Source organism: Carcharhinus amblyrhynchos, chromosome 17, assembly GCF_965287045.1.
Source record: "Carcharhinus amblyrhynchos chromosome 17, sCarAmb.v2.hapA, whole genome shotgun sequence".
Taxonomy (NCBI): domain Eukaryota; kingdom Metazoa; phylum Chordata; class Chondrichthyes; order Carcharhiniformes; family Carcharhinidae; genus Carcharhinus; species Carcharhinus amblyrhynchos.
The window spans coordinates 51,724,045-51,750,336 of NC_137340.1; the positions used below are offsets into that span (position 1 = coordinate 51,724,045).

A 26,292-nucleotide genomic window follows, 5' to 3' on the forward strand; every position below is an offset into this window, starting at 1 on the left:
CTTTAAACAAAACTCAAAAGGAAGAATTTATACGTACGCTTTCAGCGTTAGGAGCGTTTTTTTTGCATTTTTCCTCCTCTGAATTTGATTTCTCAGCTGGGAGCTCCATTCAGGGCTATGTCCACCTGTCCAATATATTGTCAAGTCTCATATCAAGGTGTGTGGGTGGCACAGTGGCATGTGGTTAGCACTACTGCCTCACTGTGCCAGGGACCCGGGTTTGATTCCCACCTTGGGTGACTGAATGTGCCAAGTCTGCACATTCTCCCTCTGTCTATGTGGGTTTTCTCTGGTGCTCCAGTTTCCTCCTGCAGCCCAAAAGACATGCCGGTTAGGTGCATTAGCCATGCTAAATTTTCCCTCAGTGGACCTGAATAGGTGCTGGAGTGTGGTGACTAAGGAATTTTCAGAGTAACTTCATTGTATTGTTAATGTAAGCCTACTTGTGATACTAATAAATAAACTTTAAACTTGTTTCTGCATGCTTTTCTTTTGTATAGAAAGTACATTGAGTTCTTGCTGTCTGAGGAATGCTGGTTGTCCATGAAAGTGTAATATGATTGAATGTCTGTTGGATATTTGGCTACGTAGGCCATTGGAAGAAGTCTCACAACATCAGGTTAAAGTCCAACAGATTCATTTGGTAGCAAACGCCACAAGCTTTTGGAGCACTGCTCCTTCATCAGGGGAGTGGCGAAGGAGCCGTGCTCCGAAAGCTTGTAGCGTTTGCTACCAAATAAACCTGTTGGACTTTACCTGGTGTTGTGAGACTTCTTGCTATGTTTACCCGAGTCCAATGCTGGCATCTCCACATTATGTAGGCCATCACAGTTAAGCCTGATCATGGTCCTGTCTGTGTGTGTACACGTGCACTCAAATATTCATATTCTAGCAGAGCCAGCAATTGTGTGGAATCTTTTTGGGCTGTTTTCTGCACACCCTGCCCCATCCATTCCAGCCCACAAATGCTGTGATCAATTTCCCCTATCCCTGATTGATTAATTCAGCATAGGTAAGGGATGGAGGGTGAGATCCTGCTGATTTGTACACTGACATGCCAGCCAGTGCTCAATGGGTGCCTCGAAGAGTCTCACTTCGGAGACTTGAGCACGTAACCCAGGATCACAGGAAGTTGTGTACTGGTAGAAGTGACGTCTTTCAGGTGATACATTAACACCAAGACACAACCTGCCGTCTGACGTCAGTGTAAAAGATCTCATGACCCTATTGTGAAGAAAAGGAGGGAGTTTTCCCTGGTGTCCTGGCTTAATATTTACCCTTCAACCATGATCTAAAACAGATGACCTAAACATCATCACATTGCTGTTTGTGAGAATTTGCTATGTGCAAGTCAGCTGCACAGTTTTTACATTACAACAGTAAGTATGCTTAAAAAAAACTATCTTATTGGTTGTGAAACACCTGGTGTTCCTAAGATGCTATAACAACACAAGTTCTTTCTCTGGCTGTTACGTGGAGTTGGACTGTTCTGTTTAGTGATAGGAATGATTCTTTTTATATTCTCTTTCACCTCACTGTGGATTTGGCTGTTGCTTGATGGGTCATCCATCATGTAATTCTAAGTTGCATTAAAAAAAACTTGTTGCAACATAAAATGATTCGCCATCTACCTGAGCTAGTGACACTGAGCTGAGACTCTGGAGCATACTGCACTATCATTGGAGTTCTCTTGTTCAGTTTGAGCACCATGCATGGCCTGGGAGCTGTCTCCATTGTGGGGCTAGAGAAAAAAGATATGAACATATGAAAAATGAAGACTGGCATGATCCCCTGGTCCATTCAGCCTTTTTAAGTAATGATATCTTAGGTACCACAATATATACACTCTCAAACCAAATGCACATATATATACTAAATCCCTGGGAATTTCTGGAAAAGGTACAAAGCAAGGTAAAAATCAGGTACGTCCTCTTTTTCCCTTCTGAAAGGAAAGACTTGAGGGTGGCATGAAGCAGTGGTTAGCACTGCTGCCTTACAGAGCCAGGGACTTGGGTTCGATTCCCAGCATGGGCCACTGTCTGTGTGGAATCTGCATGTTCTCTCCGTGTCTGCATGGGTTTCCTCCGGGTGCTGCGGTTTCTTCCCACAGTCTGAAAGACATGCTGGTCAGGTGCATTGGCCATGCTAAATTCTCCCTCAGTGTACCTGAACAGGCGCTGGAATGTGGCGACTAGGGGATTTTCACAGTAACTTCATTGCAGTGTAAGCCTACTTTTGATAAATTAACTTTAAATAGTGCTTTCCACCACCACTCAAGCTACTTAGCTGCCAAGGTAAGTGCTCTCACAACTCCGGGTTAAAGTCCAACAGGTTTATTTGGTAGCACGAGCTTTCGGAGCATTGCCCCTTCATCAGGTGAGTGAAGAGTTTGATTTACAAACAGGGCATATATAGACACAAACTCAATTACAAGATAATGGTTAAAATGCAAGTCTTAACAGGTAGTCAAGTGTGAAGTGGTTCATTTTGGCAGGTCGAATAGGGTGGCAGAATATAATATTAATGATAGGACTTTTGCAGTGTGGAAGATCAGAAGGATCTTGGGGTCTGAGTTCATAGGACGCTTAAAACAGCTGCGCAGGTTGAAGCTGTGGTTAAGAAGGCGTATGGTATACTGGCCTTCATCAAATCGGGGAATTGAGTTTAGGAGTCAAGAGATAATGTTGCAGCTATATAGGATCCTGGTTAGACTCACTTGGAGTACTGTGCTCCATTCTGGTTGTCTCATTACAGAAAGGATGTGGAAGCCATAGAAAGGGTGCAGAGGAGATTTACAAGGATGTTGCCTGGATTGGAGAGCATGCCTACGAGGATAGGTTGAGGGAGCTCAGCCTTTTCTCCTTGGCGAGATGAAGGATGAGGGGCGACCTGACAGAGGTGTATAAGATGTTGAGAGGTATTGATCGAGTGGATAGTCAGAGGCTTTTTCTTAGGGCTGAAATGGTTGCCACAAGAGGACACTTGTTTAAGGTGCTGGGGAGTGGATACAGAGGAGATGTCAGGGGTAAGTTTTTCACTCAGAGTGGTGGGTGCATGGAATGGGCTGCCGGCATCAGTGGTGGAGGCGGATTCGATAGGGTCTTTTAAGAGACTTTTAGGTAAGTACGTGGAACTTAGTAAGATAGAGGGTTATAGGTAAGCGTAGTAATCCCTAAGGTAGGGACATATTCGGCACAACTTTGTGGTCGAAGGGCCTGTATTGTGCTATAGTTTTTCTATGTTTCTATATTTCTAAGTCTTTACAATGTGCGACAGTGTGCGTGGAGAGAGGGTTAAACACAGGTTAAAGAGGTGTGAATTGTCTCCACCAGCCAGGACAGTTAGTGACATTTTGCAAGCTCAGGTAAGTTGTGGGGGCTATAGATAGCGTGATATGAACCCAAGATCCCGTTTGAGGCCATCCTCGTGTGCGGAACTTGGCTATCGGTTTCTGCTCAGCGATTCTGCATTGTCGTGTGTCATGAAGGCCGTCTTGGGGAGCGCTTACCTGAAGATCAGAGTCTGAATGCCCTTGACTGCTGAAATGTTCCCTGACAGGAAAGGAACACTCCTGCCTGGTGATTGTTGAGAGGTGTCCATTCATCTGTTGTTGTAGCATCTGCATGGTCTCACCAATGTACCGTTCTCGGGACATCCTTTCCTGCAGCGTATTGGGTAAACAATGTTGACCGAATCACAAGAGTATGTACCTTGTACCTGGTGCTTGGTGTTCTCACGTGAGACGATTGCATCAGTGTCGATGATCCAGCACATCTTGCAGCAGTTGCTGTGGCAGGATTATGTGGTGTCATGGTCACTGTTCTCCTGAAGGCTGGGTAGTTTGCTGTGTACAATGGTCTGTTTGAGGTTGTACAATTGTTTGAAGGTGCACAGTGGAGGTGTGGGGATGGCCTTGGCCAAAGAAGCACTTTATGATGTATAGTCACTGTTCTAATGTAGGATTGTAATTGAAACTAGTGCAGATAATCTTTGGTCCTGAATTTCTTGCAGTTCCTTTTTGACGTAATGAACTTCTTAAAAAATACATTCACAGCGTGAGTGTTGCTGGCAGGCCAGCATTTGCTGCCCATCTCTCATTCCCTTTGGTGGTAAGCCTCCTTCTCACATACAACTGAGTGGCTTGCTTGACCATTTCCGAAGGCAGTTAGAAGTCCAGCCTTTGCTGTAACATATAACAACAGCAACTTGTATTTTATACTTTCAGATAAATATTCCAAAATGCCACACAAAAGGCTAGAATGCAGGTACAGCAAGTAATTAGGAAAGCAAATAGAATGTTATCATTTATTGCGATGGGAATAGATTACAAAAATAGGGAGGTTATGCCTCACTTGTACAGCCATAACATGGAGATGCCAGCATTGGACTGGGGTAAGAGGTCTCACAACACCAGGTTGAAGTCCAACAGGTCCAGCCAGGATCTTGTTGGTCTTTAACCTGGTGTTGTGAGACTTCTTAGCCGTGTAGAGCATTGATGAGACCACGTGTGGAGTATGGTGGACACTATTGGTCTCATTTTAGGAAAAATGTAACTGTGTTAGGAGCAGTTCAGAGAAGGTCTACTAGGCTAACACAATAAATGGGTGAATTGTCTTATGAGGAAAGGTGGGAGAGGTTAGGTTTGTATCCACTACAGTTTAGAAGAGTAAGAGGTGACTTGATTGAAAACTTTGCAAACCTGAGGAGTCTTGGACAGGGTGGATGTGGAGAGGATGTTTCCCTTTGTGGGAGAATCTAGAACTAGGTTTCACTGTTTAAAAATAAGGGGTCACTCGTTATAGATGGAGATGAGGAGAAACATTTTCTCTCTGAGGGTCATGAGTAGCTGGAACTTCCTTCCATGAAAGGCAATGGGAATATCTTTAAGACAAAGCTAGAAAGATTCTTGATTAGCAAGGGGCTGAAAGGGTATCAAGGGCAGACAGAAATGTGGGATTGAGGTTACAATTGGGTTAGCCATGATCTTATTGAATGGCAGAAGTAGACTCGAGGGGCTGACTGGCCTACTCCTGCTCCTACTTCATAGCTTCGTTAAACAAAATATGACGCTGAGCCAAATAAGGAGAGATTAGGGCAAGTGACCAAAAGCGTGGTAAAGAGATAAATTTTAAGGCATGTCTTAACTTGTATATTAAAGGGAAAAAAAGTCAAGTGGTGAGATGGAGAGAATTTGGGCAGGAATTGCAAAGTTTGAGCCTTGACAACTGAAGGCATGACCACCAATGATGGAATGATTAAAATTGGGGATATTGGACTGGAATTTGTGGAGCACAGATAGCTTGGAAATAAGTAGGTCACACCAAAGCTGACCTGTTCTAGAGGGATGGGTTACATCTGAACTGGAGGGGGACTAACATCCTGGCCAGGAGATTTGCTAGAGCCATTTGGGAGGGTTTGAACTAGTTTGGCAGGAGGGTGGGATCCAAAGCAGTAGGGAAACAAGAGAAGTGAGGACAGCACAGAAGTTAATGAGAGCATATTAAGTAGTAAAGGCAGTGTCAGTAATCCTAGTACCAGATAGATCAGGCAAAAGCAAGACCGAAAGCAAGTCCAAATTAAACTGTATTTATTTCAATGCAAGAGGCCTGACGGCAAGGCAGATGAACTCAGGGCATGGATGGGCACACGGGATTGGGATATCGTAGCAATTACTGAAACATGGCTAAGGGAGGGACAAGACTAGTAGCTCAATGTTTCAGGGTACAGATCTTATAGGAAAGATAGAACAGGAGGTAAGAGAGGAGGGGAAGTTGAACTTTTGATTAGGGAAAACATCATGGTACTGAGAGGGGATATATCTGAGGGTTCGGCCACTGAGTCTGTATGGGTAGAACTGAGAAATAAAAGGGGGAAATCACTTTGATAAGGTATAGGCCCCCAAATAGTTGGCAGGACATTGAGGAGCAAATATGTAAGGAGATTACAGATAGCTCCAAGAAAAATTGGGTAGTCATAGTTGGAGATTTTAACTTTCCCAACATTGACTGGGACAGCCACATATTAGAGGGTTGGATGGAGAGAAGTTTGTTGAGTGTATTCAGGAGGAATTTTTCATTCAGTATGTGGATGGCCCAACTAGAGAGGGGACAAAACGTGACCTCCTCTTGGGAAATAAGAAAGGGCAGATGTCAGAAGTGTTAGTGAGAGGTCACTTTGGGACCAGTGACTATATTTCTATTTGTTTTAAGATAGCTATGGAGAATTATAGGTCTGGCCCAAAAGTTAAAATTCTAAATTGAGGCAAGGCCAATTTTGATGGTAGCAGGCAGGAACTTTCAAAAGTTAATTGGGGGAGTCTGTGGGAAGGCAAAGGGACATCTAGTAAGTGGCATGCTTTCAAAAATGTGTTAACCAGGGTTCAGGGTAAACACATTCCTCTTAGAATGAAGGGCAAGGCTGGCAGAAGTAGGGAACCGTGGATGACTTGGGATATTGAGGCCCTGGTCAAGAAGAAGAAAGAGGCACATGACATGCATAGGCAGCTGGGATCAAATGAATCTCATGAAGAATATAGGGGTTTAGGAGTAGAGTTAAGGGAGAAATCAGGAGGACAAAAAGGGAACATGATTATTTTGGCAGATAAGGCAAAGGAGAATCCAAAGAGCTTCTACAAATAGGTGAAGGGCAAAAGAGTAACAATGGAGAGAGTAGGGCTTCTTAAGGATCAACAAGGTCATCTATGTACTTATCCACAAGAGATGAGTGAGATCCTAAATGAACATTTCTCATCAGTTTTTATTGTTGAGAATCGCATGGATGTTAGGGAACTTGGGGAAATAGTGATGTCTTGAGGAGTGTACATATTACAGAGAAGGAGCTGCTGGAAGTCTTAAAGCGCATCAAGGTAGATAAATCCCCGGCACCTGACAAAGTGTATTTCAGGACATTGTGAGAGGCTAGGGAGGAAATTTGAGGGTCCCCTAGCCGAAATATTTGAATCATCGATAGTCACGGGTGAAGTGCCTGAAGATTAAGAACATAAGAAATAGGAACAGGAGTAGGCCACCTAGCCCCTCAAACCTGCCCTGCCATTCAATAAGATCATGGCTGATCTTGTAGTGGTTCAGTTCCACTTACCCGCCTGCTCCCCATAACCCTTAATTCCCTTATTGATCAGAAATCTATCTACCTGTGACTTAAACATATTTAATGAGGTAGCCTCCACCGCTTCAATGGGCAGAGAATTCCAGAGATTCACTACTTTCTGAGAGAAGAAGTTCCTCCTCAACTCTGTTCTAAACTGACTCCCCCTTATTTTGAGGCTGTGTCCTGTAGTTCTTGTTTCCTTTCTAAGTGGAAAGAATCTCTCTGCCTCCACCCTATCTAGCCCCTTCATTATTTTATATGTGTCTATAAGATCACCCCTCGGCCTTCTAAGCTCCAAGTACAGGCCCAATCTACTCAATCTGTCTTTGTAAGCTAACCCCCTCATCTCTGGTATCAACCTGGTGAACCTTCCCTGCACCCCCTCTAAGGCCAATATATCCTTTCACAAATAAGGGGACCAGAATTGCACACAGTGCTCCAGTTGTGGCCTCACCAGTACCCAGTACAATTGCAGCAAGACCCCCCTGCTTTTATATTCTATCCCCCTCGCGATAAAGGCCAACATTCCATTTGCCTTCTTGATCACCTGCTGTACCTGCAAACTGATTTTTTGCGATTCATGCACAAGGGCCCCCAGCTCCCTCTGCACAGTAGCATGTTGTAATTTATCACCATTTAAATAATAGCCCAAATTACTATTATTCCTTCCAAAGTGGATAACCTCACACTTGCCAACATTATACTCCATCAGCCAGATCCTTGCCTATCCAAATCTCTCTGCAGACTTTCCGCGTCCTCCACGCAATTTGCTTTCCCACTCATTTTTGTGTCATCAGCAAACTTAGTTACCCTACACTTGGTCCCCTCCTCCAGGTTGTCGATGTATATGGTAAACAGTTGAGGCCCCAGCACCGATCCCTGCAGCACGTCACTAGTCACCAACTGCAAACCAGAAAAGCGGCCATTTATTCCAACTGTCTGCTTCCTGTTAGATAGCCAATCCTCAATCCACGCTAACACTTTACCCCCAACTCCGTGTGCCTTAATCTTCTGCAGCAACCTTTTGTGAGGCACCTTATCGAACGCCTTCTGGAAATCTAAAAATACCACATCCACCGGTTCCCCTCTGTCAACCGCACTCATTACATTTCATAAAAATCCAGTAAGCTCGTCAAACACGACTTTCCCTTCATGAATCCATGCTGCATCTGCTTGATCGAACCACTCTTTTCCAGGTATCCTGCTATCCCTTCTTTAATGATGGATTCCAGCACATTCCCAACTATGGATATTAAGCTAACCAGCCTGTAGTTACCCGCCTTTTGTCTACTTTTTTAAACAGCGGTGTCACATTAGCTGTTTTCCAATCAGCCGGCACTTCCCCAGAGTCCAGTGAATTTTGATAAATTACTAACGCATCTGCTATTACTTCTGCCATTTCTTTCAGTACCCTGGCCCGGGGACTTGTCAACCTTTAGTCTCATTAGCCTACCAAGCATTACCTCTTTAGTAATAGTAATTGTTTTAAGGACCTCACCCCCTAGAGTCCCACGACCGTCAATTTTCGGTAAGCTATTTGTGTCCTCTACCGTGAAGACTGACACAAAAAAACTTGTTTAAGGCCTTGACCATTTCCTTGTTTCCCACCACTAAATCCCCCCTCTCGTCTTCTAAGGGTCCAACATTCACTTTAACCACTCTTTTCCTTTTTATACTTTTGTAAAAACGTTTACTATCGGTTTTTGTTTTGTGGCAAATGGAGAGTGGATAAAGTTTGAACCTTTGTTTAAAAAGAGCTGCAGGGAAAAGCCTGAGACTACAGGCCAGTGAGCCTCACGTCTGTGATGGGTAAATTGTTGGAAGGTATTTTGAGAGACAGGATCTACAGGATCTCATTTAGAGACACAGGGCCAGATTAGGGACAGTCAGCATGGCTTTGTGAGTCGAAAATCATGTTTCACAAATTTGACTGAGTGTTTGGAAGGGTAACCAATAAGGTAGAAGAGGGCAGTGCAGTTGATGTTGTCTACATGGACTTTAACAAGGCCCTTGACAAGGTACCGCATAGGTTGTTGCATACGGCTAAATCTTGCGGGATCCAGGGTGAGGTACCTAAATGGATACAAAATTGGCCTCTTGACAGAAGGCAGAGGGTGTTTGTAGAGAGTTGTTTTTTAAGCTGGAGGCCTGTGACCAGCAGTGTGCCTCAGGGATCAGTGCTGGTCGAGGAAACGGTCAAGGCCTTAAACAAGTTTTTTTTGTGTCAGTCTTCACGGTAGAGGACACTGTTACTTGTCATTTACATTAATGATTTGGATGAGAATATAGGAGACATGGTTAGTAAGTTTGCAGATGACACCAAGATTTGTAGCATAGTGGACAGTGAAGAAAGTTATCTCCAATTGCAACGGGATCTTGATCAATTGGGCCAGTGGGTTGATGAATGGCAGATGGAGTTTAATTTAGACAAATGCGAGGTGATGCATGTTGGTAGATTGAACCAGGACAGGACTTACTCAGTTAATAGTAGGGTGTTGGGGAGAGTTACAACAAAGAGATCTAGGGGTGTATGTTCATAGCTCCTTGAAAGTGGGGTCACAGGTGGACAGAGAGGTGAAGAAGGCATTCAGCATGCTTGATTCCATTAGTCAAACATTGAATACAGGAGTTGGAATGTCTTGTTGAAGTTCAACAAGATTCTTCCCACTTAGAAAGGAAAACAGAACTAGAGGGCACAGCCTCAAAATAAGGGGGGAGCAGTTTAGAACGGACTTGAGGAGGAACTTCTTCACTCAAAGGGTGGTGAATCTCTGGAATTCTCTGCCCATTGAAGTGGAGGAGGCTACCTCATTGAATATATTTAAGTCACGGGTAGATAAATTTCTGATAGACAAGGGAATTAAGGGTTATGGGGAGAAAGCGGGAAAGTGGAACTGATCCACTTCAGATCAGCCATGATCTTATTGAATGGTGGAGCAGGCTCGAAGGGCTAGATGTCCTACTCCTGCTCCTATTTCTTATGTTCTTAGTTGTACAAGACATTGGTAAGGCCACACTTGGAATACTGTGCTATTCTGGTCACCCTATTATTAGAAAGGATATCATTAAACTAGAAAGAGTGCAGAAGAGACTTACTAGGATGCTATGGGACTTGATGGATTGAGTTATAAGGAGAGGCTGGATAGACTGGAACTTTTTTCTCTGGAACTTAGGAGGCTGAGGGGTAATCTTATAGAGGTCTTTAAAATAATGAAGGGCACAGATCAGCTAGATAGTCAATATCTTTTCCCAAAGGTAGGGGAGTCTAAAACTAGAGGGCATAGATTTAAGGTGAGAGGGGAGAGATGCAGAAGTGTCCAGAGGGGCAATTTTTTCAGAGAGGGTGGTGAGTGTCTGGAACAAACTGCCAGAGGTGGTAGGAGAGGCAGGTACAATTTTATCTTTTTAAAAAACATTTAGAAAGTTACATGGGTACAATGGGTATAGAGGGATATGGACCAAATGCGGGCAATTGAGATTAGCTTAGGGGTTTTAAAAAAGAAAGGGCAGCATGGACAAGTTGAGCCGAAGGGCCTGTTTCCATGCTGTAAACCTCCATTTTAAAAAAACTAGATAAGGTTTGCAGATTTCATTCCCTAAAGGGTGTTAGGGAAGCAGGTGGGTTTTAACAACAGTCCGGTAGTTTCATGGTCACCATTACTGTGACGAGCTTATTAACCTGGAATTTTGTTGATTCAGTTTCCAGCTGCTGTGAGGGATTTTGTATCTAGATTATTAGTCCGAGTTTCTGGATTGCTAATTGAGTAACATTACCACTGATACCATTCCTTTAACAACGCTGTATTTCTGGCCTCTGAGCTCCATACTGGATGTTTGAGTTACCTCTTCATTCAGTTGGCACAAATTGGTGGGTTGGCTGATGCAAGCAGGTTCAACAATAACTGATCCAAATCAAATCAAACCAATTCTTTTTTAAAGTTATTGGAAGGGGAAGAGTTGCAGGACTATGATGGAAAGGGTGGGAAAGTGAGACTAATTTTTTTCAAAGAGCTGGCACAGGCTCACTTCTGTGCTGTACCATTCCATAATGCTCCAAGGCAAAGGGGTTATCGCGTCTCTTTTCCTGGGCCAGCACCCATTTCTGTAAACATCCGCAACCATCATATTGTGTTATACAAGTATACAAACAAGAGACAGAAACAGAAAGTGCTGGAAAATCTCAGCAAATCTGATAGCGTATGTAGGGAGAGAATAGAACCAATGTTTTGGGTCAGATTTGAAATGTTGGCTGTACTCTCCTCAGATGCTGTCAGACTTACTGAAATTTTCCAGCATTTTCTGTTTTTGTTTCAGATTCCAGCATCCACAGTATTTTGCTTTTCTACAAAGAAGAGAATTAGGAGCAAGATTAGGCCATTTGGCCCCACAAGCCTGCTCTGCTGATTCAGTTTGTGGCCTCAACTCTACCCCCTATATCCTTCAACTCCCTTGTTGATCAAGAATTTATCTACCACTGCTTTAAAAATATTTATTGGCACTGCCTCACTGCTCTCTGGGAAAGACTCATGACCGTCTGAGAGAAAAGTATTCCTATCTCTGTCTTAAATGGGAGACCCCTTATTTTTAAGCTGTGCCCTTCGCTCCATTCTCTCACAAGGGTAGATGCCATCTCGACATCCACTCTGTCAAGCCCCCTCAGGATTTTGTAAGTTTTCAAAAGATCGTCTCATTCTTTTCTCGTTCTTGGAGACCCAACCTCTCTTCATAAGAATCTCACTTATCATAGGGATCAGTTGAGTGAGCTTTCTCTGAAGTGCCTCTAATTCTATCCTGTCCTTTTAAGTGGACGGTGCAGCCCACGTACAGAATGTACCGCAGCCTCTCCCAAGGCCCTGACCTCACCCCCTTGAAGGGTAAGGGCAACAAATGCATGGGGACACCACCACCTGCAAGTTCTCTTTCCAAGTCTCTCACCATCCTGAGTTGAGACTATTATCAGGTCCCTTGCATTGCTGATCCTGAATGTAAACACCACTTATCCCACTGCGATAATCAGTGCCGCAACAAAAGGTCTAATCATTTATCACAGAACAGACTACAGAAAATGAGGTGATAAACTGGCTGTTTTGTTTGATTTTATAGGACGAACGAGCTATGACCTGCATGTTTAGGTGTGTGCTTTCGCACTTTAAAATGTCCTGAGGATAAGCTGAAATATCCTTGCAAACAACATTGTTTGCTTTCTAACATTGTAGGTAATGGAGCTCCCTCAAATGATTAACAAGTGGAACTGCAATATTTGAATTTATTTAATTAAAGTTTATTTATTAGTCACAAGTAAGGCTTACATTAACACTGCAATGAAGTTTCTATGAAGTTCCCCTAGGCGCCACACTTTGGCGCCTGTTCGGGTCAATGCATCTAACCAGCACGTCTTTCAGAATGTGGGAGGAAACTGGAGCACCTGGAGGAAAACCCACGCAGACATGGGGAGAATGTGTAAACTCCACACACAGTGACCCAAGTGGGTCCCTGGCGCTATGAGGCAGCAGTACTAACCTGCTGTGCCTCTGTGCTGCCCCAAATCCCACGTGTCCAGTAATATCTAATAATACTGACTGAACAATGAGAATTTAAAGCGTATCTCGATTTTTAAATTTGATGAATCTATTTGATGAACCTTATCGCAACTTTAGAATTGCTTTCCTAAACCTTTCTCTTTTTCTCTCTCTCTATCTTCTTTTTAAATGATTCCTTAAACTCATCTATTTAATCAGCCAGAATGTGCTTTTATGGCTGTGCGCCAAATTATGTCATTACGCTTCTGTGAAGCATCTTGGGAAATTTTAGTGCACTAGAAGTCGCTATGTAAATGCAAGTTGTTGTTCTGTCTTTTTCTTCTCTCCTGAAAATTTTGACTCCTTGCAGTGTCAATTGGGGGAAAATGCTATTAAACCTAATCCTGGTCATGGAGATGGAGGTATGAACTAGATGGGCAGGAACCTTATGCACTTTGCCCCCTGTCCCCCCCACTCCACCCCCCTCAGTTCCCCAACACACAGATAGGAAATTAATTATTATTAGGTTTGAGTACACAGGGTACAGTATAGATTTATTAGTTCATCTAACTAGTTTGGTGTTGTTCCCTGCAGTCATGTGGCTGGGCCGGGGGAGGTGGGGGGGGTACCCAGGTACAGATCCTGCTGCTTTCTGGCTTTGGGGTGTATATTGTATTTTGAGTATATTTTCTTTTTAAACCAGTTTATATATCTGACTGTCTTTCCTGCCTCCAGCTAGCTGCAGGTTAACGGGTAACCAATAAATGTTTTATTACTGGCTGAGTAATCCAGCGACCAAGTTGAGATCCATGGTAACGGTTTGAGAATTTACACTTAGCTTATGAAGACATCTGGAAATAACAAACGTTGTCGTCATGAAACTGTCAGCTTATTGCGAAAACCATCACTGGCTCTCTACAAGTTGCATTTTTGTAGCATGAAAATATCCCAAGCTGTTTCACTGGAATAGAATCAAACAACAAGTGACACCAAGACAATAACGCAGGTGACCAAAAGCATGGTCAAAGGGGTTAGGTTTTAAGCAGTGTTTTCCAGGTGGAACGGACATATTTAAGAGGGGCAATTCCAAAACTTGAATATACTGCTGCCAATAAAGAGCAAAAAAACAGGTGTGCAAGAGGTGCCCCTCTCTACATCAACAAAGACGAACCAGAAATGGTTAAGAGCTTCACGTTTTTAGGGGTCCAGATCGCCAACAACCTGTCCTGGTCTCTCTCTCTTTTTTTCTCTCTCTCTCTCTCCCCTCCCCCCCCCCCCCCCCCCCCCCCCCCACCGCCGCCGCCGCCCGTGAATGTGGCCCAATCCATCACCCGAACCAGCCTCAGACTGACGAGGTCACGTACCAACCAAACAGCTTCTTCCCTGCTGCAATCAGACTTTTGAATGGACTTAGTTTGCATTTCTCTACACCCTAGCTGCGATTGTAACACTACATTTTGCACTCTGTCGTTTCCTTCTCTATGAACAGAATGCTCTGTCTGTATAGCATACAAGAAACAATACTTTTCACTGTATACTGCTACATGTGACCAATAAAATCAAAAGGCCGTGGCTGAAGGAGTGCAGAGATTACAGAACATTTAATCTGCAGGTTACCAATATTAAGACGGAGATACTTAACATCCTCCCTGCAATCCTTATCCTTGTGGTCTATATGACTCCACACCATGATGAAGTCTACCCTGAAATTATATCAGTACCTGCTAAACTCCAGACTTTGCCAGTGAATGAGTATTTTTTTTATATTGCATGGTTATCAGGAGTGAGAATGATTTTATTTAAACCTTTCTGCTTGTAACCCAGGATCATTGAGGCCAATTTGTTGCGGCCCCAGCATTGACCAGGGTGGGAGCAGTGCAGACCATGAGTTGAGTGTGGAACTTTAGCCCAGTTACTCACAGGAATGACTTTTTTTTGTTAGATTGGGGCATGACGCTGATCAAGGGAACCTTCACCTATTCAAGTGGTGAGGAGTATCACGGGGAATGGAAAGAAGGTAAGTTGTCCTCTTTAGTGCCTGCTATTGTTAGCCTACAAGGTGTGACAGGCCAGTTATTCTGTTTCTGTGGATAATTTCCGATATCCTTACTGAGGTCCCAGTGATGTTAACATATATTGATACAACACTTTTTTAATCCAGTAAATGACCAGAGATACTTAACGGGTGGAGTGAAAGGAGCAGGAGAATGGGGTGGGGGAAGCAAGATGGCAGGGGGACAGAGTCAAATGGCCCAAAGTCATGGGCTGGCAGGTAGAACTAGAGACAACTGCAGAAGTAAGGCCGGATGTGGCCACGTAGAAGACGCTAACGTAGTGTCACAGAGCACTCGACAGCCAGCGTCATTGTGTTAACTGTTACAATGTAGGAACTGTGACAGCAAGTTTGCATCTAGGATGCTCCCATAAATAGCAAGGAGCTAAATGACTCGATAATCTGGTTCAGTGATGTTGCTTTGAGGGATAAATATTGGCCAGAACTCTCGAGAGAACTTTCCAGCTCTTTGAAATGAGTTCTGAGAGGACAGGTGCAGCCTCAGTGCAAGTTACAAAGCTCTTTCAGTGCTACATTGGCGTGTCAGCTTAGATTTTGTGCTGAATCGTCTAGAGTGGCTTTCTGACTCGAGGTGAAGGTGTTACCCACTAAACCACAATTGACATTTAGGAAGCAATAAAGGATTATGACCCAGTTGTGTAATCTGCAATGAATGGTGAAATGACACTCTCCACACCAATCAGACTGAACTGTGAAACCCTGCTGAGTGGTGCTATTATAACTATTGCTCACCGTATCAAAGTGATACATGGAGAAAGAGTTTAGAGGGCGGAATTTTCCTGTCCCACCTGTCACAGACCTTCAAAGGTACGTTGACCTCGAGCAGGAATTTCTAATCTTGGGGCAAGTGTGGCCAGAAAGTCCCGCCCACTGTCTGGGTAAAGGACTCTTTTGCCAATTCGGTGGTGGGAACATTTTGAGTACAAATACAGCCGCTTGTATTTATATAGAATAGCATCCCTACAGTTCATTCGGCCCATCAAGCCTGCACTGACAACAATCCTACCCAGGCCGTGTCCCCATAACCCCACGTATTTAGCCTGTTAGTCCCCCTGACACTAAGGGGCAATTTAGCATGGCCAATCAACCTAACCTGCGCATCTTTGGACTGTGGGAGGAAACCAGTGCACCTGGAGGAAACCCAAGCAGACATGGGGAGAATGTGCAAACACTACACAGACAGTAACCCAAGTTGGGAACTGAACTCGTGTCCTTGGCACTGTGAGGCAGTGCTGGGCACTGTGGCACCGTGTTGCCTTTATGATACCTTTAGTATAGTGAAATGTCCCAAGGTGCTTCAAAGGACTGTTATTAAACAAAGTTTCACACCCAGCCACATTTGATATTGTGGTTCATGCCTAAAAGGTTGGTCAAAGAGGTAGGTTTTAAGCAGGGTCTTAATGGAAAAGAGAGGTCCAAGGGAATTCCAGAGCTTTGGGCCCAGGCAGCTGAAGACATGGCCACTGAAAGGGGATGATGAGAAACAGGGTTGTGCAAGAGATCAGAATTGGAGGAGAGCAGAGATTTTGGAGGGTCGTAAGACCAGAGGGAGTTTTGGGGATAGGGATGATATCAAGTGGAAATTTCAACATGAGGATAATTTTAAACTTGAAGATGCTTAACCAGGAGCCACTCCAAACCAACAGGCACAAGGGTGGTGGTTAAGTGGGACTTGTGTGACAAAGCACAATATTCATTGAAATATATTTGCTCAAATTTCTCTTTTCCCATCCTGCACAGTGACTGGAACCCATGTGATGGAACAGAACCTCCAGCAAGTACTAATACGAGTGTAGAGGGCACACAGAGGGGCAAGAAACGTGGTTCCTAAATCCTTGTGTTCATGCTGCCACCGTTGACTATCTTTGTTGACCATTCTCTCCCTGGCCCCAACTCCTTTCCCGAGAGCTCCCATATTTGGGTGCTATTGCCTCGGGCATTAACACCACCCTCCTGTACCTCAGCCAAGTGGATCAGTGCAAAGCTGACTAGCGGATACCAGGAAACTACCTGCACCAAAGTGTGGTTTTGCCAAAAGAAGGGTCATTGCAGCATAGGAAGGGTCATTGGATAGGAACCTTCTGAATGGTAGAGGCAACAGGTTTGGAAGGTGCTTATCGAAGGAGACTTGGTGAGCCTGCAATGCATTTCGTATCTCGTTCACAGTCTGCCACTGTGTGCTGTTGGTGGAGGGAATAAATGTTGAAAGCAATGGATGGGGTATCAATCAAGTGGGCTATGTTTTCCGATTGATGTCAAGCTTCTTGAATGATGTTGCAGCTGTACCCATCTTAGTAATTGGAGAGTATTGTTTCACACTCCTATGATTTCTGGATGGGCAGAAAGGCTTGGGAATTAGGAAATGAGCGACTTGCCGCAAAATACCCAACCTCTAACACCTGAGGGACCATTTGTAGCACTCCTCAAATACTCCATTTAAGGTCTGGGATCGAAGCTGATGGATTCCAGGTTTAGCCATTTACCCAGTGAGTTGCCAAACTAGTGTCAATTGAACTGTAATGCTCTGTACGTCATTCACACTCTGACCTTTTACCTTTCACTGTGCCAGGTCGCCGGCATGGGATCGGGCAGCTGAGGTTTGTGGATGGCAGCAGTTACGTCGGTCAGTTTGAAAACGGCCTGTTCAGTGGCCGCGGGACACTGGCCTTCTCTGATGGCTCCAGGTAAGCTAGAGTCCCTGCACTTCGGGCATGACAGTCCAGGCAGAAGAATCTAAGTGCAGAAGGAGGCCATTTGGCCCGTCAGCCTGCACCAACAACAATCCCATCTAGGTCCTGTCCTATTCCCATAACCTGATATTTACCCTCCTAATCTCCCTGACAGGGGCACTTTATCATGGCCAATCAACCTATTCGCACATATTTGGACTGTGGGAGGAAGCTCCATGCAGACACGGGGAGAACATGCAAATTTCACAGTCACCTGTGGCCAGAATTGAACCCCAGTCCCTGGCGCTATGAGGCAACAGCGCTAACTACTGTGCCACAATGCCACGCACTTCAAAGCAGGAAGATGAGGACATTGGAATACACTGCACTCCCCCTGCACTCTCTTCCCCTGATCACTGGCTAGGCCACAAGCTCAGCCTTCTCCCTTGAGCCACCTTTGGATTGATACTGTTTATCAATCTAAGTCCAAGAAGACTCAGAAACAGCAGTCCACTTTCTGAATCTGCGTGTAGACCTCGAACAAAAGAATTAACTTTGATTTATAGATTGCCTTTCACACAGGATGACCCAAAGCACATTTAGGACATTGGAATTTTTTTTGATGATAATTGTTATAATTATGAAAGGTGGAAGCTAATTGGTGCACAGCAAGATCCCATAGACTGCAAAGGGAAAACAACCAGATCATTTTTATTTCTTAGCCGTTGGTTGAAGGAGAAATGTTTCCGGAAGAATTCCCTGCCGGCTGTTTAAGACAGTGGCAATGGGATCTTTTATACACCTGTGAGAGCAAACAAAGCCATCTAATTCTGATGAATGGATTAAAAACAATGCATATTTCTACAGTTAAATGTGGTCCCTATAATCAGTGACTACTTGGTCAGAAGCTGTTGAGAGCCTGCCAGTATCAGCTTAAAGAGATGCACCCCTGTGGTTTTCAAAATTAATTCTCTCCTGTGCAAATGTGTGTGTTGTCTGTGCTTGCACTCTTGTCTCCCTTTTTGCCACAGGGTGTTGCTGTAGTATGTAGTCCAATTTTGAACAGTAAATGCGCCCCTCCTGTTAGGCTTCACCAAAGCAGACACTTTGCACCAATGGTATCAAGCAACGCTTACATTTATATATTTACATAGCACCTTTCATTACCTTCAGATCTCCCAAAGCACTTAATGGCTACTCTGTGTAATAGAAATTGTTGTAGGAAGCCCGGCAGCTAATTTGCACACTACAAGATCCCGCAAGCTGCAATGAGTTTATGATCAGATACACGCTGTTTTTTGATGTGATCTCCCCTGCTCCTCTTTCAGTAATACCTGATGGTCTTTTACAGTGATCTGAGAGGGCAGAAGGGTCTTCCATATAAACGACTGCATGGGTTTTGCTTTGGCATCTTGGCAACCAGACATTCTTCACTTGTGACCATCCGCAAGCTACTCTGGACCATGGAGCTTCATAGCAGTGTCCAGTCCTGTATCTCTGGTCACCTCTCATTTACATTCCTGCACCATAGGGCGGCACAGTGGTTAGCACTGCTTCACAGCGCCAGGCACCTGGGTTTGGTTCCTGGCTTGGGTCACTGTCTGTGTGGATTCTGTACATTCTCTCTGCCTCTGTATGGGTTTCTTCCAGGTGCTCCGGTTTCCTCCCACAGTCCGAAAGACATGCTGGTTAGATGGATTGGCCATGCTAAATTCTCCCTCGGTGTACCCAAACAGGCACTGGAGTGTGACGACTAGGGGATTTTCACAGTAACTTCGTTGCAGGGTTAATGTAAGCCTTACTTGTGACTAATAAATAAACTTTTAACTTCATTTGGGGTTGATCTTTGCTTTTTTGTCCCCGGGGGATACTTACAGTAATTTGTAATGCCTCTTTCTCCACATTGGGTGTGATTGTTAGAAGCCGCACACTGTAGCAATCAAGCTGGGACATTATGATCTGTAAAGCTCAGCTACACAATACTTTTACCAGCTGAACTAGTGGGTATTGCAGGGGTGATGAGCAATTGAGCTGAGAGGCCCATTTCTTTCCCTGCTCATTGGATTATAGTAACTCATCATGGACATCTTAAGAATGAACAGTATCTCCTTGCATATTAAACCCTCTATTGCGCTTTCTGTCAACAGATACGAGGGGGAGTTTGTACAGGGCAAGTTCCAAGGTGTTGGGGTTTTCACTCGGTGTGATGGGATGAAGTTTGAAGGAGAGTTCAAAAATGGACGTGTGGAAGGCTACGGTAAGGATTGATCAACTCAATTAATTTCCTGAGTATCTTGATAATTTTATCCAATTCAGTTTGACTGGGAATATAAACAGAAAATTCTGGAAATACTCAGCCAGTCAGGCAGCATGTGTGGGGAGGGAAATGAGAGTTACTATTTCAGGTTCAGTAAGAAGTCTCAAAACACCAAGTTGAAGCCCAGCAGGTTTATTTAGAATCACAAATTTTCAGAGCACTGCTCTTTCATCAGGAGAGATGAAGGAGCAGCGCTCCAAGAGCTTGTGTTTCCGAATAAATCTGTTGGGCTTTAACCTGGTATGTGAGACTTCTTACTGTGCCCACCCCAGTCCAACGCCAGCATCTCCACAGATCAGATTGGTGACCTTTCAGTTCAGATGAAAGGTCATCAACCAGAAACATTAATTCTGAATCTCTCGCCACAGATGCTGCCAGACCTGCTGAGTATTTCAAGCATCTACAGTATTTTGCTTTTGTATTCAGTCGAACTGGACCAATCTAACTAGCCTGAAGAAAGGTCCATTTAGCCTAGCTCAGCAGCCCGAAACTAGCTTATCTTTAACCTGACACAGCCCAACCTAGTTCAGCTCAGTCTAACCCAGTCCAGTTTTGGCAATTTCCATCAGAACCTGTTTTCCCTGTGATCTGAATGTATTGGAAATGGTGGCCTGCTTCTGCTGGATGCAGTGTTTCATTGCCTGAGAATGAATGAGAAAAGCAAGTGCGACGATAGTGAGGCACAGTCAGCATGCCATGGCTCAAATTATGATTTCCTTAGTTCCTCGATTCAGAGCGTCCGTTCCTGTTGATATTGCTGGTGAACACAGTAATGATGGACTCACCTTGCCTTTGGTAGAATGGTGGTGGGAAAGAATTGAGAAGCTGGACACTTAAATGGATAGTGAGTATAAGATACCTGCAATTTAACCCAGATTGTGCAGCCAGCCTTGGTGCAGTCAGTAATGAACTGTGGAGCAATGAGACATTCTGTGTGGGTTGGAATATCTCCCATCTGTCTTCTGATAACCCTGCAGGGCAATGGGTCAGATGATCCATGCATGAGAAGCAACAAAAGACTTTGTCGTGTCCCTTGCAGAATGTATCATAAGGAAACATGGTCTTTAAACTCAGCCAAGTGACTCAGGGAATAAACTTAAGAAACTTCTTTATGCAAAAGGTGGTAGAACACAATAGGTGCTAGTTCAATTCATAATTTAAATCTGGGTTCAGCAGTTTTTTTGTGGCTAGTCAAAGGTATTAAGCGGCATGGAGCCTAGGCAGGTGGGAGAGGTTACAGGTCAGTCATGATCTCATTGAATGGTGGGCTACGATTGAGTGGTTGAATGGCATGTCCTGTTCCTGGGTTGCTAAGCTACAGAGTTTTAACTATTTCTCTTAAACCTTGCGCCAGCATCTCTGGGCTGAAGTAACTTTTGTCTGTCTTCCACTCAGGGCTGCTAATGTTTCCTGATGGCTCGTGTGGGCACCCAAGGAATGAGGGCATCTTTGAGAACAACAGGCTGTCCAAACGGGAGAAGTGTCAAGCCGTGATCCAGAGAGCACAGGCGAGTGCGAAAAGTGCACGGGGACTCTCCCTGTAACCATTCCTCTGTGTGTAAAATCAATTCAACAGCTCATTCTGTGTGGGTGTGGGTGTGTGTGTGTGTGTGGGAGAACATGGAAAGACTGCTTTTCAGTTCGGAGCTGTTGAATTCCCAATTGTCGTCTCTCTTCCATTTCTTTCCCAGTTTTTATGACAGTATAGTGGATGAGCCCAGCCCTGGGAATGGGAGGCATGCAGGTTCCATGTGCTGGGCTCTCAATCTACAGCTGCAGTTCTTGCAAAGCCTGGGTGCCAATGGTAGAGGAAGAATACTTGGACTTCCAACTACTGCTGTCTGCCCTTGCATGCCATCTGCTAACTTATTGGCTACTGGAGAGAGGGTGGGGGGTGGTGGCGTGGCAGGGTTTGAGGTTGTTGGAAGGAGGATTGACTAAGGGAAAAATTTCCCTTGAGGTGTGCTCAAGGAACTTAAATCTCTCTGACTCTTGGCTGCAGCCAAGAAGATTCCAAGGCCACATATCGAGGTCTCTGACAGCTGAGCTTGGTGAACCTGCTGTGACGCTCAGCACAACACAATAGGTCCCAGATCATCTCCCCCACTCCCACCAAAGCTCGAGCCTGCAGCAAATTGTTGCTGTTTTACATTATTGGATTGGTTCAATTTGAATGATCTAAAAATGGCAAAACTGTCAAGGAGGTGGCTAACCAGAGGGCAATTAGCGAAGGTACAGAGGATAAAATGAATAGAATTTACTTAGTGAATGGCAGTGATGTGGAATTCTCTGCACAGAGCGGAGGAAGCAGATTTAATAGTGAATTTCAGAAGGGAATTATATGCCTACTTGAAGCGGGTAAAGCATTTGCAGGGTTACAGGGGAAAGATGGGGAGTTGGACTAATTGGATAGTTCTTTCCAAGAGACCACGCAGGCCCTTCCTGTGCTGTTAGAATCTTTGATTGTGTTATGATTGCCTGATGGAGACCAGCTTATCCTGTCCTTCAGGGTCACCAATCTTGTACCATCTTCCCAGTAATAGCATCGGTGTCTTACTGTTAAAGCAAAATACTGTGGATGATGAAAATCTAAAATAAATTCAGAACATTTTGGAAATGCTCAGCAGGTCTGGCAGCATCTATGAAGAAAGGAACAGAGTTCATGTTTTGAGTCCATTTGACCCTTCTACAGAACTGAAAAAAGAGTCAAACTAACTTGAAACGTTAACTCCTGTTTTCCTCTTCACAGATGCTGCCAGATTTGCTGAGCCTTTCCAGCACTTTCTGTTTTTATATCAGCGTGTTGTACAGAGGCAGTTCGATGGCAGCAGGGTCTTCCAGTCCTGCCACTGTCAATGGGCTTCCTATTGTTTGCACCCTCCACTACCAGGGAACCTGAGGCTGGGTGGTGCCATTGGCAGGACTGAAAAATCCCACCATTGGGAATAGCCAGAAAATCCCACCCCCTAGTGTTTGCTCTTTGTGCGCTGTGTAAGTAAATACCAGTAAAGACAAAGTTTAAGTCTCTTCCCATCATTGGACGTGTTTGAAGCTGGAGATACTTGCAGCTTTTTGGTGATCTGATTCCGGATTTATCCATCAGGCAACATCATGAGCCGGTCATCCCAAATCTCCAGTCCCACAAATATCAAATGGGGCAAAATGTAGAAGGAAGACCCCAAGCTTGGTGGGATGCATGCACCCCTTGAGTCAGGGTTTGCACATCCCTGCGCTATGGCATCCAGCTGTTAAACTCCATATCCTGGCCTCATTACTGTTCCTACCAAGACATTCCAGCTGTAAACGTATTCTACCTGACTTCTGCCCACTAAACCTGCTGTTCATGCTCCCAGTCCTACGCCTGCTTGTCCTATCGCCATGGTGTTTCTAAAAGGTGTTGTACAGGTATCTTGTACACCGCAGTAAGGTAACCTCCATGATCACTGGTTCAATCACCACATGTTGTCGTGCATGATGCTTTCCTTAGTTGTAGTGCCTTTATTACCCCATGGTTTGCTGTTGCTATTAACCAAACACAACGCAAAGACAGCAATGTGGTTGACTCTCAACTACCATCCAAGGGCGACTAGGGATGGGTAATAAATGCTGACAATACCCATGTCCCATGAATGAATTTTTAAAAAATCTCAGTGTTTCATTCTCTGCCCAATGCTGTAACCTCTAGTGGGAGGAGAACACTTGGAATAACTCTCCCTATAATATGATTGCAGTATCTCTCCACACATCCACTCCCTGTGATAGGACTCACCCTCTTATTTACATTTTAAAAATATCACAATACGGTGCAATCATTCTCCATCTTCTCACTGTCCCCTGCATCATCCCTAGTTATATATTAATCAAGTGCTGGTATAATTACTGAGAACCAAATGTCTATTTGACACAACTTGCTGGTGCTGAGTGACTGCTGTCATAAGGTTTTGTTTCACCAGGATCCAACATTGTCTCAAGTGTTTGTTTTTGCTTTAGCGTAACGTGCTTATTGAGCAAGTCAGTGTTGTATTACCATTGGAATGTAGGAACAGCAGGATGCCATTCCTGTCTGCCATTCAGTGAGCTAACGATTGTTCTGTGACCTAACCCCATATACCTGCCTTTACCCCATGTCACTCTTCTGGTCACTAACTTTGGTTAACAGATGATCTATTGATCTCTGATTTAAAATTAATACTTGGCTCATCATTAGCTGCCGTTGTGGAAGAGTTCAGGTTGAAACTTACAGCACTGATTAGCCAGAATTGTTCTTACCTCTGGACCACTCAGTATTTTTAATGGTGCAAAAAAAACAAGGTGAAATGGACAGAAAGCCTTCAGGATTCTTCGGTTCTGACGAGCCCCGAGCGGAAATACTAACCAATCTTTCTCTCTCGGAGGTTGGCAGACTTCGGCTATATATTTCTTGTGCTTTATTTCATGGTGTACGCAGTGACGTAACTGGTCATTTCTAACCTGCTTTATTTATTTTTTTAAATTGCCTTAACTTAGCAGTAAGTCATGACATGATGCCAATTTGAATGGGGTCCCAATCTAGACAATGCAGGATTGGAATAGTAAGAAGTCGAATTTACCTCCTACCTCGCTCACCATGGGGTGATCCGGTTAATGTGTGAATAATAACTGTAATGTTAATTTGATGGGTGCTGATGTATGCGAGTGGAATGGAAGTCAGAAAACAGCCCTGCACCTTATGATTGTAAAACAAACCAGACTCTTCCCTTTCAAGCAGTCTGCTGTGAAATGTGAATTTAAGATAACTGAAATCTGCAAAGCAATTGTCTGCTGTTTAATTTGAAGTAGTGTTGTTTTGCTGCTGCTGTGTTTTTTGTGCCTTTTTTGCCGTGTAATACAGGGAATCATAAAACTAGGAGTGAATGTGTCAAAACTGGGGTGATTTCTCTCCCAAACAGACATATTTTAGGACACTATTGTACATGAATAATTTGAGACATAGCATGTGATGTTTGTAACCTTGCTTGGCTTGGGGATGGGAAGATGACTTTCAATCAATAGTTCCCAGAGTGTTCTACCACTGGGGTGTTTCTTCACTCTCTCGATATCTGGGTCTGCTGTACACTCGTGATGAGGATTGATTCTTGTGATTGATCAACACCATCTTTATTGTATCATGTGACCCACCAGGATGGCAGAAGGTGAACGAGATGGAATTTGGTGCTTCCTCAACTGCAAATCCCTGTGAATGTTGGACATTAGAGCCAGTAAATTACCCGACAAACTTTTGTTCTGTGATCATAGAGTCTTAGAGTGCAGAAGGAGGCCATTTGGCCCATCTGTCTGCACTGATCACATTCCCACCCAGACCATATCCCCATAATCCCATGCATTTAACCTAACTAGTCCTCCTGACACTGATGTGAGAAAACTTACTGGCTTAATGTCACCCAAACCCCTCCTGTCCTCCTGATGGTAACAGTCGCTACACAAGCCTTATTTCATCCTGTTGGAAGATCCCAAGTTTGTTCGGTTCCGAATCATTGGGTGTAGCAGTTGGCGTCAGTACCTTTTTTGGGCTGAAGGTGGTTTAAGAGTATTTAGGCACTCCCCCCGCCATTTTATTTTCCTGTTGGTTTTGCTTCTGTGCGGTCCATTTCTCTCTCATTCTCTCTCTCATTATATACTTTGCATGAAGCAAAAAACAGGAGTGATTTGTGACACAGCTTCCAGCTTCAAGCCCTTACCCCACCAACTGATTTATCCTCACTCTATCCCCTCAGTATTATTGAAATCTTTCACCGAAACCATCTCAGGATCAAAAGACTTGCTAACGAGATCATTTGTGTGCTGCTACCATGATTTGTAATGGATGGTGCATTTTGTTAATGTATTAGTTTTCTTGTTATGCTTCAAAAAGGGCTGGACTCTTTTAAGCTCATTTTTAAAGATGATTGCAGTTCCTGTTTTAGCCTGGGATGTCCTAGTTTAGCACGAAACTGGCAGAAAGGCTTACCAACTGTAACTGTCAAAAATTCCAAATTAATTGCAATGTAGGTCAAAGTGAAACATGGTGCTTTCTCATTACTTGACTCCTTACTTTCATGCCTTCAGTATCCGTGAGGAGTTGGTGGATTTTCTTGCACATTTATAACTGATGGATTTAAATCTAATATGGAAATGTATTAACTTCACATTCTTACATGTGTTGCCTTTTTTCTCCCCAAGTCTTATTTTTCAAGTGCAATTAAATATTTATTGTAATTACAAGCTGGTTTGTCCAAATAATGCAATAAATGTGGTCTCTATAACTGCTTATTCTCTCGATTGTGTGTTTTTTTTTTATTTTCCCTTCAGCAGGAGAGTCTGGCACTGGCCCAGTTTAAGCAACATCCTGGCCATGGATTCAAACCCCATTCCAGTGTTTGGGCACCTGACCTGGACTGATTCTCCCATGTAGCACTGAAGGAGTGCTGCACTGTCTGAGGTGCCATCTTCTGGGCAGAGGCCTGTGTCCCTGTTCAGGTGATCATTGTGGATCTTTGGGTAAATACCCAGCTGACATGCCTAGTGGAGTACACAGGGAGCACAGCTCTGTCAGAAGCATTGTATTTTAAATTAATCCTTAAACTGAGG

The 26,292-nt window shown here is 44.1% G+C and overlaps 1 protein-coding gene across 2 annotated transcripts in view; it reads left to right on the forward strand.

Annotated features, from left to right (window-relative positions):
• morn4 (MORN repeat containing 4) overlaps nt 1-25,965 on the forward strand; it is a 36,658-nt gene extending 10,693 nt beyond the window's left edge. For both annotated transcript variants that reach the window (XM_080205949.1, XM_080205948.1), the window contains exons 2-5: nt 14,569-14,643; nt 17,270-17,384; nt 19,517-19,626; nt 21,082-25,965. In XM_080205949.1, the coding sequence (XP_080062075.1) occupies nt 14,577-14,643; nt 17,270-17,384; nt 19,517-19,626; nt 21,082-21,230 (441 nt within the window). In that variant the 5' untranslated portion in view covers nt 14,569-14,576 and the 3' untranslated portion in view covers nt 21,231-25,965. The remainder of the gene's footprint in view (nt 1-14,568; nt 14,644-17,269; nt 17,385-19,516; nt 19,627-21,081) is intronic.
• Nucleotides 25,966-26,292: the final 327 nt, after the last annotated feature.